General features: G+C 37.5%; 2 protein-coding genes across 7 annotated transcripts in view; both read left to right on the top strand.

Annotated features, from left to right (window-relative positions):
• Nucleotides 1-13,235, top strand: part of havcr2 (hepatitis A virus cellular receptor 2) — a 35,771-nt gene extending 22,536 nt beyond the window's left edge. The window contains exons 6-7 of one of the 2 annotated variants that reach the window (XM_052588834.1): nt 7,555-7,639; nt 12,532-13,235. In XM_052588834.1, coding sequence (XP_052444794.1) covers nt 7,555-7,639; nt 12,532-12,575 — 129 coding nt within the window. In that variant the 3' untranslated portion in view covers nt 12,576-13,235. The remainder of the gene's footprint in view (nt 1-7,554; nt 7,640-12,531) is intronic. The other variant, XM_052588835.1, reaches the window with a different exon arrangement.
• LOC127986554 (T-cell immunoglobulin and mucin domain-containing protein 4) overlaps nt 1-19,517 on the top strand; it is a 35,682-nt gene extending 16,165 nt beyond the window's left edge. The window contains exons 1-7 of one of the 5 annotated variants that reach the window (XM_052588827.1): nt 13,348-13,547; nt 13,923-14,264; nt 15,454-15,555; nt 15,655-15,704; nt 15,800-15,875; nt 15,975-16,011; nt 18,314-18,637. In XM_052588827.1, the coding sequence (XP_052444787.1) occupies nt 13,493-13,547; nt 13,923-14,264; nt 15,454-15,555; nt 15,655-15,704; nt 15,800-15,875; nt 15,975-16,011; nt 18,314-18,443 (792 nt within the window). In that variant the 5' untranslated portion in view covers nt 13,348-13,492 and the 3' untranslated portion in view covers nt 18,444-18,637. Of the gene's footprint in view, nt 1-13,347; nt 13,548-13,922; nt 14,265-15,453; nt 15,556-15,654; nt 15,705-15,799; nt 15,876-15,974; nt 16,012-18,313 lie in introns of those variants that run through there. The other 4 variants (XM_052588829.1, XM_052588831.1, XM_052588830.1 and 1 more) reach the window with 4 other exon arrangements.
• The last annotated feature ends 1,306 nt before the right edge of the window (nt 19,518-20,823 follow it).

Raw genomic sequence — 20,823 nt, 5'->3', positions numbered from 1 at the left:
GAAACTTTTGACAAGATTATCTTGTTTAAACACCCTAGATTATATTTTAATTTACTACATAACAATTATTTCGCTAATACACATATAAATATAGCCTACCGCTTTGTGGAAATTAATTATTTATTATCTCCATGCGCGATCGCGGTTGATTAAGTTATAATCAAACAGCACTTTGTCAGTTGGCATTTCATGATTAAACATTAGATTAAATTTAGATCATAAAATGCCAACTGACAAGTGCTGTTTAACTTTATATAGTCTCGGGAAAAAAAGTTCGTTCATATTGCTCAGCACCTGACTGGGTTGATGATCAGGAAGCCTCAAGCAATGCCACTGAATGAAACTTTTGACAAGATTATCTTGTTTAAACACACTAGATTATATTATCATTTACTACATAACAATTATTTCGCTAATACACATATACATATACCGCTTTGTGGAAATTAATTATTTATTATCTCCATGCGCGATCGCGGTTGATTAAATTATAGTCAAACAGCACTTTGTCAGTTGGCATTTCATGATCTAACGTTAGATTGAATCTAGATCATAAAATGCCAACTGACAAGTGCTGTTTAATTTTATATTGTCTCGGGATAAAAGTTCGTTCATATTGCTCAGCACCTGACTGGGTTGATGATCAGGAAGCCTCAAGCACGGCCACTGCATGACATTTTTGAAGGAATCAGGCTTACTGGGCAGAATGCTGAAAGACTCTGTTTTCTACACTAAAACCTAGTTCTGCTTAACTGGGAGTATTAAGTTACACTACTAAATAGCTATGCACTCCTAAATAGCCCTCCCGCCCCCACCAATATGTTAGAATCATTTTTGTGCTTTATTTTTTTACCCGTTTTTATTTTTTTACCTCATCAAAGCTTTTATTTTAAAACAAAGACACTTGCACTTGCACAGTGCACTTAAATTTTTTGGACTCAGACCCCTCTATTTATTTGTGTATAAATATAAAGTTTTTTTTGTATGCAAGGAAGGAGTGATTGTTATAAATAAAATGTTTTTTTTTTCAGCTCATTTGTGTTGTAATAATTGTCAGAAACAGAAGTATAACAGTAAATAAATATCGGTTCTGCATATCGGTTATCGGGTACATAAACATGCAAATAATCGGTATCGGTATCGGTTATAAAAAATCAATATCGGTCGATCACTAGCTCGGACGGGACTGAGCAAAGCCAGGGCTGGGTCTGCCTCCTCCAGGGGCAGCACTTGCAGATTCACCACCTTGTCTTTGAAGGGTGTAGTGGGAACCTTGGGCACATAGCCAGGCCGGGGCCTCCCGTACCTGGGAGATTACCAGGACCAGTTTTCAGTGAAAGAAACTTTAGCTCAACTGAATGCAAAGGCTCGAATGGGCCCTGCTGTAGTGATTTAAGCACTAGAGTCAGGTCCCAGGAAGGTATAGAGGGGGGCTGGGAAGGATTTAACCTCCTAGACCCTTAAAGAAACCTGAAGATGAGATCATGCTTACACAAAGACTTCCCATTCACAGGGTCGTGGTACGCAGCAATAGTGGCAACCTGGACTTTGAGGGTGGAGGGAGACAGCCTTCACTCCAGCCGTTGCTGCAAAAAGGAAAGCACAATCGCAATCGGGCATCTTTGGGGGTCTTCTCTGCGAGAAGAACACCACTTGACGAACAGGTTCCACTTCAAGGTGTAAGCGTGTCTCGTAGATGGTGCTCTTGCCGAAGTGATGGTGTTCACTACCTCTTGGGGTAGGTCACCTAGAACCTCTGCATCCCAGACATGGAGTTTCCAAAGGTCTGGACGTGGATGCCAAATGGTGCCCTGTCTCTGAGTCAGTAGATCCCTCCTCAGAGGAAACGGCCAAGGAGGGGCTGACGAGAGGAGCACTAGTTTGGGGAACCGATTTATATTATTACAAAAATGGGAGAAAATGTAAAGCTCGGTTTGGCGGTAAAAGTCATTGTGTTGCCATAGAAACATGGTACGCGTTCAAGACTGCACATGTGTGCTAGCTGGATCAACCTAAAATATGCTTTTTAACACAATTTGAGCGTCATAGAAAACATGTGACAGTTCACCTCAGATCTTGTTGCTGATTTGAAATATATTAAATATGAGTGTGTCAATTGTGCAAGCATTATTACTGTGCGTGCACTTGCATTAACTCTGAGTCTGCGCACTCTGCTTCTTACGGCAGACAGAGAGAGATCGCTTTTTTTTCCTTTTTTTTTGGCTCACTCTTTTCTTTTCCTAATTTTACAAGTTGCAAGTTACAAAAAACACAAGCAGTGTCTGATCACGGTCAGGTGTTCTCCGGGTCTGATGACTCCAATTGCACGGTTATTACACACAATGTTAAAGACCCGGGACCCAAAGTAATAGATTCAGACCCGACACGGACCGGGCTGATCATTTAAAATATAGACCCAAACACGTACGGGTCCTGGTTTCAGCTGACTCTAGTGCCTCTACCATTTTGGTTTTGTTTGACCTGAGTGCAGCATTTGACACAGTATGTCACTCCATATTTTTTGATAGACTAAAGAGTTGGCTCGGTATCTCTGGCACTGTGTTTGAATGGTTCAGACCCTACCTTACAAATAGATTCCAGTTTGTTGTTCTGGGAAATAACAAATCAGACATTAGTCAGATCATGTTTTTGGGCCCATAATATTTAGCATTTACTGTATATACTTCCTCTGGGGGAAATCATTAGAAAACACGGTCTTGGATATAATTTTTATGCTGAAGATACCCAAATATACATTAGTTCAAAGTTTGATGTTACAGTTTGTTCTACAATCCTCTCTGAATGTTTGCAGGACTTAAAAGTATGGATGCTTCACAACTTTCTAAAATTAAATACCTCAAAGGCAGAGGTTACCAGCAGCCATCCAAAAAAGTAGCAGTTTGAATTTCACAGTGGATAACAGCTCTGTACTGCCGTCTATACAAGCTCGTAACCTCGGTGTGATATTTGATATTAGGCCTTTCCTTTCTACACCTGATACTGAAAGGCTTATCCATGCTTTGATCACTTCAAGAATTACTGCAATTCTCTTTACATTGGTCTATCAACAAAATCTATCACACGGCTTCAACTCAGCAGTATGTGTTCTCACTCACACAGCCTCACGGCAGCTGATCAGTGGTGTCCTCTGTAACTTGCACTGGCTTCCAGTTTAATCGCGTATTAAGTTTAAAACGTGTTTTAACATAAAGCTGTGCATGAATTGGCTCCTTCTTATGTTTGTGATTTAGTTACTCCTTACATGCTTTCTCGTCCTCTTCGCTCTGCTGATTCTATTCTTCTTTATCAGCCCCACTCCATATTAAAAACTATGGGACAGAGAGCCTTTTCTTGTGCTGCTCCAAGGTTATGGAATACGCTTCCTTTGAATGTTCGAAGTGCTCCTACACTAAGTACTTTTAAGAAACTGTTGAAAACACCTCTTTAAAATTGCTTATCCTGATTAAGCTGTTGATTAGGGTTTTGATTTGATTTATTTAGCTGTTTTATATTGTATCATTTAATTATGCATTTTAATATTTTTTTACATTGTTGTAGCGCTTTGGGTGTGAGAAAAGCGCATTATAAATAAAATGTATTATTATTATTATTATAAACTGTGAAAAGACATGAGAAGATAACAAATGGTTCACAATTTACTGAGACTCTGCTTAGAATAAGGTGGCAGAAGAAAATCCTATGTAGACTTGAGCTAAATAATGTGACTCGAAGGCCTAATTTGCTGTTACGGTAAACTAGGACAGGAGGCTGTAATAACAGTAGAACACGGTTTATTGAGGCACAAGCAGAGGAGCAGGTAGTGCACTGTGAGGTAATGGTGCTACAGGTAGTCGTGATGATCGCATGCAAGATGCTGGAGGTAGTGGACACACACACGATGGAGACTTAGAGATCGCTGGAGAGAGGTAAGCAGAGAGATAGTTTAGTCCTTAGAGTAAGCGTGCAGGTTAGGCCTTGTTGCAAATAAGACCATACGCCAACTGTGGTATTTATGGGAAGTGATGATTGCCGGTGGATGAGGAGCAGGTGGGAGTGAATAGTACTCAGGTGAGCGAGTGCGCTGTGATTGGACTGTTACAGTACCCCCCTCCCCACGGCCCGCTCCTGAGGGCCGAGGACCCCGACAACGTGGTCTTTCAGGGTGATTGAAGTGGAAGGTGTCTAGTAGATTCGGATCCCGGATGTCGTTGCGGGGGACCCATGAGCGTTCCTCTGGACCATATCCTTCCCAGTCCACTAGATACTTAAGTTGTCCACCATGCCGCCTGGAGTCCAGGATGTCATGAACCTCGTAGGCAGCTCCATCATCAAGGAGGAGAGGTAAGGGGGCTTCGTCTACGCCAGGCTCTGTGGAAGGAGAAACAGAAGGATGGTAAGGTTTGAGGAGTGAGACATGGAAAGTGGGGTGGATCCGCTACTCAGGTGGCAGGTGGGTTTGAAGGTGACCGGATTGATCTGCTCGGTGATGGTAAACGGGCCAATGAACCTTGGACTTACCTTGCGGCATGGTTGGCGCAGGCGCCTTCGTAGGGCCTGTTGCAGTTGGTGGTGGGCCGCGGCCCAGACCCTCTTGCTCTCTCTGAACCAGTAGTCGACCGATGGAACATCCGAGGGTTCCCCTGACCATGGGAAGGGTGGTGGTTGGTAGCTGAGCACGCACTGGAATGGAGTGAGTCCGGTGGAAGGCTGTCGTAGGGAATTCTGTGCGTACTCGGCCCACCCTAGGAACTGGTTCCAAGAGTCCTGGTGGCCACGGCAGAAGATACGCAGGAAGCGGGCAGGGTCTCGGTCGACCAGGTGATTGGACTGATGATTACCTTGTTGGCAAGTATTGTTTCGAGTTCTTCCAGGCTTTCCTCAGGGGTGTGACAGAGTGTAGGCCTTGATGTTTTTGGCCCCTAGTCGATATGAGATGGAGAAGTTGAAGCGGGTGAAGAATAGCACCTAGCGGGCCTGCCTTGGATTTAGCCTTTTAGCCTTTTAAAGGGTGTTTGGCTCCCACCAGCCAATGCCTCCACTCCTCCACTGCCAATTTGATGGCAGGTAGCTTTCGGTTACCGATGTCGTAGTTGACCTCCGCCAGGTTGAGCTTACAAGAAAAGAAGGCACATGGATGGAGGCAGCTGGGATTCCCCTGCTGCTGGGACAGGACCGCTCCTACTCCGGTGGTGGAGGCGTTGACTTTGACGATGAAGGGCCGATTGGGGTCAAGATGTACCAGGAGTGGAGCAATAGTGAAAGCCTCTTTGAAAGAGTTGAAAGCCTCCGTGGTGGCAGGGGTCCAGGACAGAGACTTGGGCTTATTACGGAGGATTGCCGGTGGATGAGGAGCAGGTGGGAGTAATTAATACTCAGGAAGTGCGCTGTGATGGTTGGTGATGAAATCTGGCGTGTCTGTTACAGGGACAGGACTAATGACAGATCATTGCAGAGTAAGTAGTGAAGCCTATCTGCTACCCGCTCAGTCCATCTGTCTATCAGTCAATTACATCTACACTTCGGGGTTTTCAACTTACAGAAAACACAGCACAGAAACAACTTACAGAAAACACAGAGGTACAGAACACCACACAGCACAGGCTTTTCGGCACTGCACCAAGCAAAAATTTCAGCTCCAAGTAAAAATAAAAATAAAAAACATAAAGATCAAACGCCTAAAAAGGTCTCTGCGCATTAATTCAAATGGTTTGTTTTCCCCCATGGCATAAACTGTCATGACGTTTTTGTTGGCATTCCCACCAATGGCAAACGAGTCAACACACACACATACTGTAAATACACAGATATAGTGCACTGATTTTAGTGTGTGTTATGTGAAAAAAATCACTAAAAGTTTTGGAGCATTTTGCACACTTATAGGTTTTTCATGTGATTTTACATGGGATATGTAAATGTAAAGTCCATTTCTGTAATTTTTTAAAACTGTATTTCTTAATTAACGTGGAAAAAAAACTGTAAAATAAAACAGTAAAAAAAAAATTTTTTTACAGTGTGGCCTTTGACTTCCATAATATGGAGTAAAAAAAAATACTATGCAAGTTAATGGCTACCATCAACTGTTAATGTTTTTTTTCTTTTCTTTTTTTCAACAGGAGAAAAAATCATACAGGTTTTGAACTACATAATTATGACCAAATTTGAGTGATCTGTCCCTTTAAATATTCAAAAGTGACATTAAAGACATTTATAATGTTCTATTTTGAAAATTCTATTCATCAAATAACAGTTAAACAAATCAGTATATTATAATAATTCCCTAATAATCATGTGACACTGAAAAAAACAGTTCTTTTAAATTCGATCAAAATTTCATTATTTTTCTACTGTATTTTTTATTTAATAAATGCAGATTTTTCAAAAACAAATAAAACAATAATAAAAACAATAACCAACACACTTTTTTCTGTATTTCCATTAATTAAATTGATTAATTAATAATCCATTAACAAATAGATTTATTTACCAAATTATAAACCATCATTTATAACATGAATTACCAATGCTAATAGTTGGAACACAATGGTCGGTGAACATTTCACCAGTGCTCAAAAGTCACTATGATAAGAAATTCAAATAACCCTGAACTAACCATTTTTGTTTTAATGCAGTCTACTTGTTACGTGGAGGGGTTGGGATGAAGTCAGATGCAGACAGAATGTCACAAACACAGGGTTTATTAACAAAAAAGGGAAAACAAAACCCACGAGGGGGAAAACACTGACTAGGGTAGACACTAAATGACTTAACTAGACAAGATAAACAAAGACTCGAAACACAAGAACACTAACTACAAATAAACAATAACAGGTCTCACAACGTCTTCTTCCAAGGGCAACACAGAGTAACAATATATCACAGGAACATGGAGTAACACATATCACAATGTGGAACAATCACAATGAGGAACAATCACAATGAACCGACAAAAGACAGAGCACACTAGGGGATCTAAATAGGAGAATTAATTAAGACACAACAGGTGGCACAGATAAGGCAATCACAACAAGACTAGGATAACAAGGGGGCGGGGCAAGGGGACGAGACAACACAAGCACATGGCCCAAAGACAAGGCCATGTGCTTGTACACAAAACACGGGTCTGTCATGATCCTGTCTCAAGACTAGAGAAAAGTCAGGACATGAAGGCAGAATCATGACACTACTATGTATCAGGCCAAACCACACTCATTCCTGAGCTTTATATCATATCAGAAAAGTCTAATGCTGGTATGTATATAATCATGACCACGTTTAATCAACACTGAAAGTGATTCAGCAATATGAGACAATGCATGAGAAGAGTAGATATAAACATGATGGTTTATTTCAGAAGCTACTGACATCTACATGGAGGAAGCCGTTACGGTGTTCCAAAGTGAGGTATTGCACAGACACATACATTAGTAGTTCTGCATTTGCTGTCAATCCATATTTTGTCTTGAATTTGTTGTAGGTAATTTCTGTATGTAAATGCATATTGATATGATATGTTTTGGACCTAAAGAAGGTGTTACCTGTTGTGTCTCATTCTAGGATACAATGGAAACATTTGTCATAAATACTGTAAGAGTGGGAGCCCTTGTCTTCATCCCGGGTTTAATTATTGCACTTCTGTTCAGTAAGTAGAGAAGCAAGTAATTATATTTAATGGTTTAGCTCTGGAGTCTAGAGAAATATTAAATACTTGTAAAATAACAAACATAAAAAGTTCATGAAATCTCTCAAGAATATGTACAGGTCACATTTTAGTCCAAACTTAAAAGAGAGTAAAAAAAATAATTAGAATAAGAAAATACTTTTATTTATTTTTTTGCAAAGTGACATTATTTTTGATGAAGTATTGTCGAATTTTGTAATACATTTATTTTATTAAGGTCTCAATGGTCATTCTCATTGTCATTTAAAACATTAATGTACTTATATATACATGTGCTTCTCAATAAATTAGAATGTCGACGAAAAGTACATTTATTTCAGTACATTTATTTCAGTAATTCAACTCAAATTGTGAAACTCATGTACTAAATAAATTCAATGCACACAGACTGAAATAGTTTGGTTCTTTTAACTGTGATTATTTGGCTCACATTTAACAAAAACCCACCAAATCACAATCTCAACAAATTAGAATATCATGACATGCCAATCAGCTAATCAAATGAAAACACCTGCAAAGGTTTCCTGAGCCTTCAAATGGTCTCTGACAATCATTGACACCCTTCACAAGGATTGTAATTAACAAAAATGAATTGCCGATAAGCTGGCTGATCACAGAGTGCTGTATCCAAGCATGTTATTCATCTTGTTAAGCCACTCCTGTTTAACAGACAATGTCAGAAGCATCTCACCTGGGCTAAGGAGAAGAAGAAATGGACTGTTGACCAATGCCCAGTGGTCCAAAGTCCTTGTCAGGGTTTGGGGCTAATCACCTGCCTTTTGGGGTTGTGAATGTGTGTTTGGAATGGTTTGACAGCTCACTGCGTCTACCTGTTTGATTTGTTTTCCCCGCCCTCCTAGTTTCTCCTTAGTTAACCTTAATTGTTCGCCACCTGTTCTCAATGTTCTTCTAATTTTTTTCCCTTTATAATTCCCTGTGTTTCTCTGTTCGTGGCCAGACTGTTGTTACTCTTAATAGCTCGAGCTGGTTGGGTCAGCTTGCCATCTAGCTCAACACCATCGCACAGGATGTGGACGCTCTTAGTGCCCGAGTCTCCGAACTCCTCACACGGGTGGATAGCCTTCAGCGAGAGGCGACGAGCCGGGTGTCCCACTATTCCGAAACCCATGCCAACAATCCGCCGGTCTACGATGGCGATCCTAATGCCTGTCAAGCCCATAGAAAATGTTCCTGGTAGTTGTGTGTCAAGTCGCCCATGGTCACTCCTGTTTAGTGTACAGACATTGTCAAGTCCCCAGAGATCACTCCTGTTATGTCCACAGATGTTGTCAAGTGTCCAGAGATCACTCCTGTCATGTCCACAGATGTAAAGTGTCCAGAGGTCACTCCTGTCATGTCCACAGATATTGTCAAGTGTCCAGAGGTCACTCCTGTCATGTCCACAGATGTTGTCAAGTGTCCAGAAGATGTTGTCAAGTGTCCAGAGATCTTTCCTGTCATGTCCACAGATGTTGTCAAGTGTCCAGAGATCACACCTGCAGAGGTTGCCCCTACCTACTTTGCATGTTTGGCTATAGAGTTTGTTCCTGTCTTGTCAAGTCCTCAAGTGTTGTTCCTACCGGTCACATCTGGGACACGTAAAGTGTTCCTGCCTGTCCTGTCAGACCTACAGAGGTCATTCCTGCCAGTTGGGTCAAGACCTTAGATGGTGTTCCTGCCTGTCAAGTTATGGTCATGTCAAATTTTCCTGTCGGTCCGGTTATGTCCTGAGGTTGTCTTTGCCAGTTGGATCATGGCAGTGGAGATGTGTTCCTGTTTTGCCTTGTCAAGCCCATGGAGGTTGTTCCTGCTAGAGGTTGCAACCACGAGATCATACCAGACCAGCTGTCTGCTGCTTCTGACGAGTCCCTCGGAGGATGCTCCTGCTAGTTTTCCTTGTCTGTTTTGTCCAGTCCTTGAAGATTGTTCTGTTTGTCTTGTCAAACTCACAGAGGTAGGCCCCTTCCTGGAGAGTCAGGTGACGCTCCTGGGAGGGGGGGGGTACTGTCAGGGTTTGGGGCTAATCCACTGATCTATATATATAACTGGATCGCTCATCGCGTTCTAAACTGCCAACAGGCAGTGAAGCCACCGGAAGTGTTCGATCCGCCATCTTACTAATCCCTACCAGCAGAGAGCACCATTGAGTTACATTCAAACCGCTGTCCTAAAATAACTCGATTGGAAGCTGATCAGTCAAACGGGACTCGTTTTTATGTTATGTGTAATAAAGTAATGTTTACTTCAGATGTTATCTGCAGTGTTTACGGTCTTTTGGGACAGGATAAGCGATATATTTAAATCGTGTTGGTGGGTGTGTCTGCTGCGCACTGACGACACAGGTAACTGATCAAACACAAAAATGGCTTATTTCTTTATGAACAAAGTTATTCAGGATTTATTAAATGAACGTATTAGTATCAGAAATGAATTTTTATATATTACAATGGATTATACAATTATTTTGTTAATATTTCTCTATAATGAAATAAAAAAAAATTAATTTACTGTCTGGGAAATAAAGCTTTGTATTTATTTCTTAAATCCGTACTGTATATAGTCAGTTATTTCTCTGAATAAATTCCGATTTCAGAACGAACACTTTGTAGTTTGTTATATGTGTTGAGGTCGTGTCAGTCTGATGTTTATCATGTTAGTGATGCTCACTACTGTAATGAACGTAGCTTTTTAATAAGTAGGGGAAATTCCCGACATTTTAAAAATAACCGTTTACATGCCTAGGGTGTTCGCATTGTAATAATGTACAGTGATACTTCATAATTATAAACACTGACTTGTTAGGTGATTTTTTTTTCATTAAAATCATACAAGTTCCTATTAATTCAATGGAACTTTTTCGCACACTAGGGATTACATATATGGCGGCGCGGCAGCTTCACTTTAATGACGTCATGAGCAATCCAGTTCTATATTATAGATCAGTGGGCTAATCACCTGCATTTTGGGATTGTGAATGTGTGTTTGGATGGTTTGACAGCTCACTGCGTCTACCTGTTTGATTTGTTTTCCCAGACCTCCTTGTTTCTCCTTAGTTAACCTTAATTGTTCGCCACCTGTTCTCAATGTTCTTCAAATTTTTTTACCTTTATAATTCCCTGTGTTTCTCTGTTCGTGGCCAGACTGTTGGAACTCTTACCAATAGCTCGAGCTGGTCTCTGTACTCACCTTGTCTTGTCTTGTCTTGTCTTGTCTTGTCTTGTCTTCAGGCTCCAGTGTTTTTTGCTGTTTTGCTCTGCCTCTTGTTCTCACGAATGCAGTACTCCTAGAAAATTCCTGCTCTCATTTCTCTGGGTTTCGGCTGTCGAACGAGTTAAACTGTGGAACGATACTCATCTGCCTTGTTTCATCTGCTTTCAATAAAGCTCAGTGTAAACCCGCAACTGAATCCAGCCCATTTCTCCTGACAGTCCTCTTTTCAGATGATGGCAGGTTTTGTTTTTGATTTGTAAACCAAGGTCCTAAAGTCTGGAGGAAGGGTGAAGAAGTCCAGTGTTAAGTTTCCACAGTCTGTGATGATTTGGGGTGCAATGTCATCTGCTGATGTTGGTTCGTTGTGTTTTTTGAAAACCCAAGTCACTTCAACCATTTACCAAGAAATCTTGGAGCACTTCATGCTTCCTTCTGCTAACCAGCTTTTTGAAGATGCTGATTTTATTTTCCAGCAGGATTTGGCACCTGACCACACTGTCAAAAGCAGCATAAATTGGTTGAATGACCATGGAAACTCACCAGACCTGAAATGTATTGTCAAGAGAAAGATGAGAAACAAGAGACAAAACAATGCAGATGAGCTAAAGGCCACTGTCAAAGAAACCTGGGCTTCCATACCACCTGAGCAGTGCCACAAACTGATCACCTCCATGCCATGCCGAATTGAGGCAGTAATTAAAGCAAAAACACCCCCTACCAAGTATTGAGAATTTGTACAGTAAATGAACATACTTTCCAGAAGGCCAACAATTCACTAAATTGTTTTTTTTATTATTATTATTGGTTTTATGAAGTACTCTAATTTGTTAAGAAAGTGAATTGGTGTGTTTTTGTTAAATGTGAGCCAAAATCATAAAAATTAAAAGAACCAACTAAACTAATTCAGTCTATGTGCATTGAATTTATTTAATACATGAGTTTCACAATTTGAGCTGAATTACTACAATAATTTAACTTTTTCTTAACGTTCTAATTTATTGAGAAGCACCTGTACACTCTTAAAGATAAATCTGCTTAAAAGGTTATTCACAGCGATGCTATAGAAGAAACATTTTTGGTTCCACAAAGAACCGTTTAGTCAAAGGTTCTTGAAAGAACCATCTCTTTCTTACCTTTTTATAATCTGAAGAATCTTCTTTCGCTACAAAGAAACTTTTGTGAAACAGAAAGGTTCTTAAGATGTGAAAAGGTTCTTTATGGAACCATTTAGATGAAAAGATTCTTATCGCATCGTCGTGAACCACCTTTATTTTTAAGAGTGTAGCGGGTGAAATATGTCTTGCAGGTTGTCGAACCTCTGTACCCAACAATTATATATAGGGGTGAAATATGTGACATTGTCAGGTTATGATGTTCACATATGTCATATTAACCCAAATAAACCTCAACCAACAATATATCGTTTGAAAAGTGCATTGAACACTTTTATTTAATACATGAACAAGAAAAATGTGCTCATTCAATATGCCTGTGTACAAAATTCAGCAGATCCTCGTGCTGCATACAGTTTTAATTTGGCTCTCAGAATGTGCCTCAATGGCTGAGTGGAAGTGAAAGAGGTGACTCACGGCATGTTTTGCTTACTGTGCATTAACGTGTCTTTCTGAATGCTTTGCCTTCAGGACTGCGGCGCTCCAGAGAACACAACAGCTGCGTGAGAATATAAACCCTGAGCCTTCCCGACCCACACAACCACACAAAGAGATATGGTGTTATAGTTATGAGGTCACTATGACTGTAAAAAAAACCACATGCAAGGTAACACGTATATATATATATGAAGAATTCAGATGCAAAAGTCTCTAAGTGCCATCTGAAATTTTCATCTAAAATTAGGATTTTTATCAGGCTCCTATAATTATGTTCAGTTATGTATGTATATGTATATATGTATGTATGTTTGTATATGTATATATATATATTGTGGTTTGTTCTCAGTGCCTAATATTTGTGAATAATTAATCAATTATTATTTTTAAACTGAGGAATTTTAGACTTATTTACATTAGTGTGTTGTTGTTGTTGTTGTTGTTGTTGTTTTTGTTGTTTTCACTATATAGGCTAGCTTATAAAATGTTTGCTAATTGTATGGTCATCTGTAAAGTCTTCTTGTAAAAAGCTTCCAAACTCTGATCTAACGTCATGCTTTTCTTTCTCAGAAATAAATTACGAAATGTCCAATCCCCACGTGGGATAAAAGTTTTGAGTGTTTGACTGGAAACGCAGTTTGATTTATCACACAATAGCGGCCTCTACTGTTTAATGAAGTTGAATAAATATGTCAACCTAAAAGTTTTAACACCGTACAAACTTAAATCTTAATAAACCAAAGCAAAAACTGTAAAAAAGTAAATTTTAAAAGTAAATATGTTTTCACAAATCTCTCTTTCGATATTTGAAGTTGACAAAAAGCAGTAGATCACATATGGAAGTGAAACTCTAAAAAAGAAGTCTGACTGCACATTTAAGAAAAGCTGAGAAGGTGTCATGTGCATGCTAACTTCCGCACAAAGGGTCATCATGTAAGGAGAGAGATGAAGTTTTCTTGAGCATTACTCGCAGAGAAGGAGAAACCTTTTGATCATGAATTTTCTTCACAGCTGGTTCTTTGCATCCTGGGTTCTCTGTTATCTCACAAGTGAGTTTCAAATTTATACTGAAATGTTGGTACAATCAGTAATTTGTTACAGAGAGGAAATTCAAATTTTAAAATGGCTTATTTACATGGTATTTTATTATGCAGTAACACTAGAATCTTTTTTATTTATTTATTTTATTATTAGCTATATATATATATATATATATATATATATATATATATATATATATATATATATATATATATATATATATTTTTTTTTTTTTTTTTTTTTTTTGCTAATAAGGCACGTTATCTAGAATTGTGTAGGCGTTGTTAACTTAATAAATGTTTTATATAGATTACATTTTATGATCTAAATATAAAATTCAAGGTTTAAAAAAACAACAACAACAAACAATCTCTCTCTCTCAGTTTCAAACTGCAGCGACGTCACCGTACAGAGTTTCGAGGGGGATCGTGTCATTTTGCCATGCAAATATGACAGCAAATATCATGGAAAGTGTCACATATGCTGGATGAAAGGAGACATTCCCACTATGGGTTGTGGTAATGAAATTATCGGCAGTGATGGAGATAAAGTTGTGAGGAAAATATCATCCAGATACCAGCTGGCAGGAGAAATACAACATGGAGATGTGTCTCTGACCATCTTAAACATTACAAAATCAGACTTTGGCAAATATGGATGCCGCATACATGTACCTGGACCGTTTAATGATAAGATGTATTACGTCCACTTGATTGTTAATGACGGTAAGTGTTTAAAGCATAGCTTTCCAATGCCAAAACACTAGAAATTACTGAATCCAAGTGATTTAAATGTTTAAAACAATCATTCTGCTAGTCTACTACTGCTATTTAATTTTGTTATTTATTACGGTATTTTTTTAAATTATGAGGTTAGTAGGACTTTTTTTATATTTACTTTTTTTCATCAAGGATAAATCAAATTCCCAAAAAAAAAAAAAAAAAAAAAGGATAAATCAAATTGATCAAACTTGACAAATGTCTATGACTGCTGCTAAAACAAAAAATCCAGCTGGAATAAATTACATTTAAAACAGTGTTTTATTAAAATAGAAAAGCATTGTAATTTCTAGTGATATTTCACAACATCACTGTTTTTATTGCATTTTTTATAAAAATTTATGCTCTTACTGATCCCAGATTTTGAACGGTACAGTGTAGATGTAGAAAAAGTAAAAAAGAAGAAAAAAAAAGATTTTACATTCAAATACACTTTCTTCAAATCACTTAATCCAACAACATGGGAAAATACATCCATTTCTAGCAGCACATCTGAGCATGAAACTACGGGAGTTTTCAGCACTGCCATGACAGAGGTACTTGTGTGTGTATGTTAATATGTGATTTTATATTGTCTTTGTAAATCTGTCATGGCCGAGTGATGAAAACATACCACACTAAAAACAAATCTAACCAAGTCTAAAAAGAAGGTATTTTTGGGGATGATAATGAACAGATTAATAAAGAAATTATCTGCAATCATTCTGTCATCACAGATTAGATCACTGCTGTGTAAAGTCCGTCCTTTACAGTTTTCAGTTTCCAGTTTTGTTGCTCATGTGAGTGTGTGAATGTTTAAAAAGGAACATTGTACATCCTGTTTCAAAGCACCTGGTCCAACCACACCATAGCCTTTGGTTTTATAACCTCTGAATCACTGACCACTGAAACTTCAGGAGGTATTTTGATTTGAACCCTTGCAGTGAATCTATAATGACTGAAGAAAAGCTCTCATTTCTGAATAACTGTTTCAGTTCTCAGTATCTGTAATCTATCATTATAATAAAATAAAAAAATTTGGCTAGTCAAAAGTATGCACTTGCATGTTGTACAAATTGTTTGTCATCAAGGATCTCTGCTTTTTAAAAGACATTTAAATTGGAAGAAAATTATATGTGACATTATCCTTTTCTAGTAGTAAAAACGACCACAACACAAGAGAGTACTTCATTCGTCTCTTCAACAAATCCTCCAGAGAACAGCACTTTTGGACTGTGGCTCTCCGACACAACATATGGTATAAGACAGCAAAAATTTTTAGGATATCCGTAATTGTGTGTAACAAGTGTATTTGTGAATATACTGATTGACCATTATGTTTTCATTATTAAAAAAGAAACCTCGTTTGATCACCATGAATCGTCCTCCATAGAACAAAACGATAATGTGAGTATGCCACCACAATAGAAAACCTCAAATGTTTTTGAAACATATTTGAAAGAATGATCATTTGATATTTTTATACTGATTTGTGTTCTAAGGTAAATACATCTGCAGTGATCGTGCCTGTCATCCTGTTACTGCTGGTTTTGATAGTCATTGTTGTCATTTTGATATGTGAGTCCAAAGTGTATTCGGTTAATTCACATTTTTTTAATTTCACAACAATATACGTTGTGCTTATTAATTAGAAAATGAAACTGTTTATATTTTCAGTGAAGCAAAAGAAGAAAACCAGAGCTGCGCTCAACATGTAAGTCAATCCTGGAAGTGATTATTATACTGAATTTAGAATTTAGAACTCCAAAATCATTTTGATTAATAACAGATGTAAAAAAAAATTAACAATGAAAACAAATGGGAATTTACTGTTGGCATGATACTGCTTAAATACAACCACTCATCATTTTACACAAACTACCATCAAATGTTAGGGGTCAGTTAGATTTTGTTATTATTATTATTCAGAAAGGATGCATTAAATTGATCCCAAAAAAGTGACAGTAAAGACCTTTATGTTGTAAAAAAAAAAAAAAAAAAAAAAAATCTATTTCAAATAAATGCTGTTCTTTTTAACTTTCTGTTCATTAAAGAATCCTAGTAATCCTTTTCTTTGAGCAATAAATTAGCATATTAAATATTTTCTAAAGGATGTGACACTTAAGACTGAGATTAAATTATAATTAAAACTAGTTAGTAAAGTTTGTAGGCAAAATTTAAGTTGGACTGAAAAAGCCTAGCCAGAAAGTTTAAAGTAGATTTAAAAGCTTAAAGTTTGAGGGGGTTTCAGGTTTTAATTAATTTGAAGTAGTTTTAAAGTTTAACGTTTTTTAAAGGCAATTCAATCTATCTGAAAAATTGACAGATAAATAAATATATAAGAAATAGTAAAGTAGCCTGTTGCTAGCATGATTAGCAAGTGACTAACATAAATAGCTAGTTACTAACATGTTGCTGGCATTATTAGCATGTAACTAGCATGTTGTTAACATGATAAGCAAGTGACTAGCATGTTGCAAACATGATTAGCAAGTGACTAACATTTTTGCTAGGATGACTAGCATGTAGCTAGTGTGATTAGCAAGGGACTATCATGATTAACTAGCATGTTTGCTAATATGATTGTTAAGTGACTTGCATGTTGCTAGCATGATTAACAAGTTGATTAGCGAGTGACTAGCATGTTGCACATGTTGCAAGCATGATTAGCAAGTGAAAAGCATGTCGGTAGCATGATTATCAAATGAATGGCACGTTGCTAGCATGACTAGCAAGTGAATACCATACCATTAACATGGTTAGAAAGTTACTAGCATGTTATAAGCATGATTAGCAAGTGACTAGAATGTTGATAGCATGACTAACAAGTGACTAGCATGTCATTAGCATGATTAACCAAGTGTCCAGCATGTCGCTACCATGTTGTTATCATTACTAGCAAGTGGCTAGCATATTGATAACATGATTAACAGTTAACTAGCATGTTGTTTACATGTTTTAGCATGTTGCTAGCATGATTAATAAGTTATTAACATGTTGCTAGCATGATTAGCAAGTAAATAGCATGTGTTATCATGATTAGCAAGTGACTAACATTGTTGTTATCATGACTAGTAAGTGACTAGCATGCCATTAGCCTGATTAGCAAGTAACTAGCGTGTTGCTAGCATGTTTCTAACACGATTAGCATGTGACTAGCATGTTGCTAGCATGATTAGCAAGTAAATAGCATGTGTTATCATGATTAGCAAGTGACTAACATTGTTGTTATCATGACTAGTAAGTGACTAGCATGCCATTAGCCTGATTAACAAGTAACTAGCAAGTCGCTAGCATGTTTCTAGCCTGATTAGCAGGTTACTAGCATGTTGTTAGCATGTTTTTATGCCAATCCAGCTAAAAACAGCAGATTCAGTAAAAAGAAAAAAAACGGCTAAAAAACAGTTAATATCAGCCTGGCCTGCAAAAAAAAGGCCAAAACCACTTTTAAAACCAGCAATAGACAACAAATACACCATAAATCTAGTCTGGTTTATGAAAACCATAATGGATCAGTTAAAAAAGATATAGGAACCTGAGTCAGACCAGTCTCTGAGGGTCTGACCCGAGTTTGGTGGTTGTAGCTTTAAAAGTCTAGGAGGAGATGCATTTTAACATTTGGTCTCAGAAGAAGAAAAAGAAGTTTAAATTTCTCAATCCAACTTAATTATATTGCAATATAAAACAGATATTTTAGATTCTAATGTTTCACAATATTGCTGCTTTTAACAAGGCTGCATTTGTTTGAACACATATACAGCTAAAAACTTTCAAATACTTCTTATTACTTCTCAAAAAAATCTTACTTATCCCAGTCTTTTGAACTGTATTGTGTCTTATAATCTTTAAATTATTTAGACATTAATATTGTTGCATATCATCATTAAAAACTAAATTAAGTGATGGGTGAAATGCGTAACAGCATCAAAGCAAGTAGAATATGATTCATCCATTAGGTCACCTTATGTAACCTTATATGTCATGGGCAAATATTTCTCATAGTTTTTCTCCCTCAGAACCCAGAACTCAGATAACTCTGTCATCTACAGTAACTCCGGCAGCACCATGGGCCTGTACAACAGAGAGATGGCTGTGGAAAACATCTATCATATACAACCTGAAAATGAATATGAACAGTGGAATTAATTCACATATACTATTTAACTCTAAGTTGATCAGTGTGGACTTCTTGTCTTCTTTTGTATTTACACTGTGTTTATAATAATGTGACAGCTATTACTGATCAGAGAAATTATTGCTCTGACTAACCTCATTCTGATGTCTAGCGGCTAACATACTGCAACATTTTATAATTATTAAAACTAATCTAAGTTAGCTAATCTAAGTTTGAATGTTTTATTTACCACAAATGTGTTTTCGCACAACAGCTGTACATTTTTCAACCTGTCATTGCATTCAGTTTACACCAATTCAGGGGTGCGAAAGTGCTGACGTGGGTTCAGAGAAGTGATAAAACCATCTACCATAGAAACTAGATTGTAAAGAAGGTCATTATATCTTTTCAAAGCCAGACCAGTGTTAATATCACATTTTCCATTGATATTGACAGATAAAAATGTTCTTTGTAAAAAAAAAAAAAGAAAAAAAAAAATTTGATTTGTGGTTAATTTTTTCCATCAATCATCATGCTGCTTCACACCTCTTATAACACTCACACCCAGACAACTTCCTTCCACGTTAACATACCAAAAACTTTTGATTAACTACTATGCAATTTTTCAGAAATATTTAGAAGTATTTTCTGCAATCTGGGCCGGGATGGGACACAATTTCAGACCGGGATTTCTCAGACTCATCAGGCCACACAGGAAAAAAGAATAGTAATTCTTACCCTTCAAGTTACTAATTTGTAGGCCTACCTACTAGGGGTAAAAAAGGAACAGATATGTCCTTTTAAAGGTCTTGTCCCAGTGACAAGCTGTTGTACCCCAAAAGGTAAAATTTTGGCCCCTTATTTCCTGTTTATAACCTATACATCCAAAACAATTTCTGTGATCAAAAAAAGTTATGATAAAGACATTTATAATATTACAAAAGATTTCTATTTTAGATAAATGCTGTTCTCCTGAACATTCTATTCTTCAAAGAAACCTGAAAAAAAACATCTAATCTGTTTTCAACTTTCAACTGTATTACTATTGTGTTGCTGTCTGCTCTAGCTCCCTACCTCCCTGTACAATAAATCCATGTGAATATTTATCTCTGCTAAATTTTTGAATGTAACTTTACAATCGATATTGATGTCCTTTAGCGAAGTATTCTGAATGTTGATAATAATGGGCTGCTACTGATAGCCTAAACTAACAGATACTACCAGTTTAATCCTCAGCTATGTTAATAAAGACAAAACTAACACATTTACAGATGAAACTGATCTGCTCTTGAATCCCTGAACAGGTCAGTTAATCAAGTCAGGTCAATCAGCTAATTAACACAAAACACCTGCAAAGGCCTTTCAATGGTCTCTCAGTCTAGTTCTGTAGGCTACACAATCATGGATGGGGAAGACTGCTGACTTGACACCTTGGACAAGGAGGGCAAGACACAAAAGGTCATTGCAAAAGAGGCTTGCTGTTCACAGAGTTCTGTGTCCAAGCACATTAATAGAGAGGCGAAGGGAAGGAAAAGATGTGGTAGAAAAAAAAGTGTAAAAGCAATAGGGATAAACATACCCTGAAGAGGTTTGTGAAACAAAACCCATTAAAAAATGTGGGGGAGATTCACAAAGAGTGGACTGCAGCTGGAGTAAGTGCTTCAAGAACCACTACGCACAGACGTATGCAAGACATGGGTTTCAGCTGTCGCATTCAAGAAGTGTCTTGCCTGGGCTAAAGACAAAAAGGACTGGATTGCCACTGAGTTGTCCAAAGTTATGTTCTCTGATGAAAGTAAATTTTGCATTTTGTTTGGAAATCAGCGTCCCAGAGTCTGTAGGAAGATAGGAGAGGCACACAATCCATGTTGCTTGAGGTCCAGTGTAAAGTTTCCACAGTCAGTGATGGTTTGGTGTGCCATGTCATCTGCTGGTGTTGGTCGACTGTGTTTTCTGAGGTGCAAGGTTCAGCTGTATACCAGGAAGTCATCAAAATTAAAAGAAATAAACATTTGAAACATATCAGTCTGTTTTGTAATTAATGAATATAATATGCAAGTTTCATTTTTTGAACGGAATTGGTGAAATCAACTTTTTGATGATATATATATAATAAAATATAATTACACTTACTCATAAAGAATTACAACTTCTAAAATGTGTGTTAAAGATAAAACCAGAGCTTTGTATAATATTTTTTCTACAAAATGACTGTTTCCTTAAAATCCTTACAATGGCATCTAATTCCAACTAAAATTAAATTTATATTTCACAGGGTTAAGTCTTTTAAGTCTTCATGTACTTCTGCATGTCAACTAAATGTCAGCTTTACATTGATTAAGGATTTGGCCCTGACACCATTTCGCCGAATAGGACTGCCTGGGAGATGGGAGCATCGAGAAAGCGAACCAG

Source organism: Carassius gibelio, chromosome B21, assembly GCF_023724105.1.
Source record: "Carassius gibelio isolate Cgi1373 ecotype wild population from Czech Republic chromosome B21, carGib1.2-hapl.c, whole genome shotgun sequence".
NCBI classification, from domain to species: domain Eukaryota; kingdom Metazoa; phylum Chordata; class Actinopteri; order Cypriniformes; family Cyprinidae; genus Carassius; species Carassius gibelio.
The sequence above is the reverse complement of the archived record's forward strand: the minus strand, read 5'-3'. Positions and strand labels throughout refer to the sequence as shown.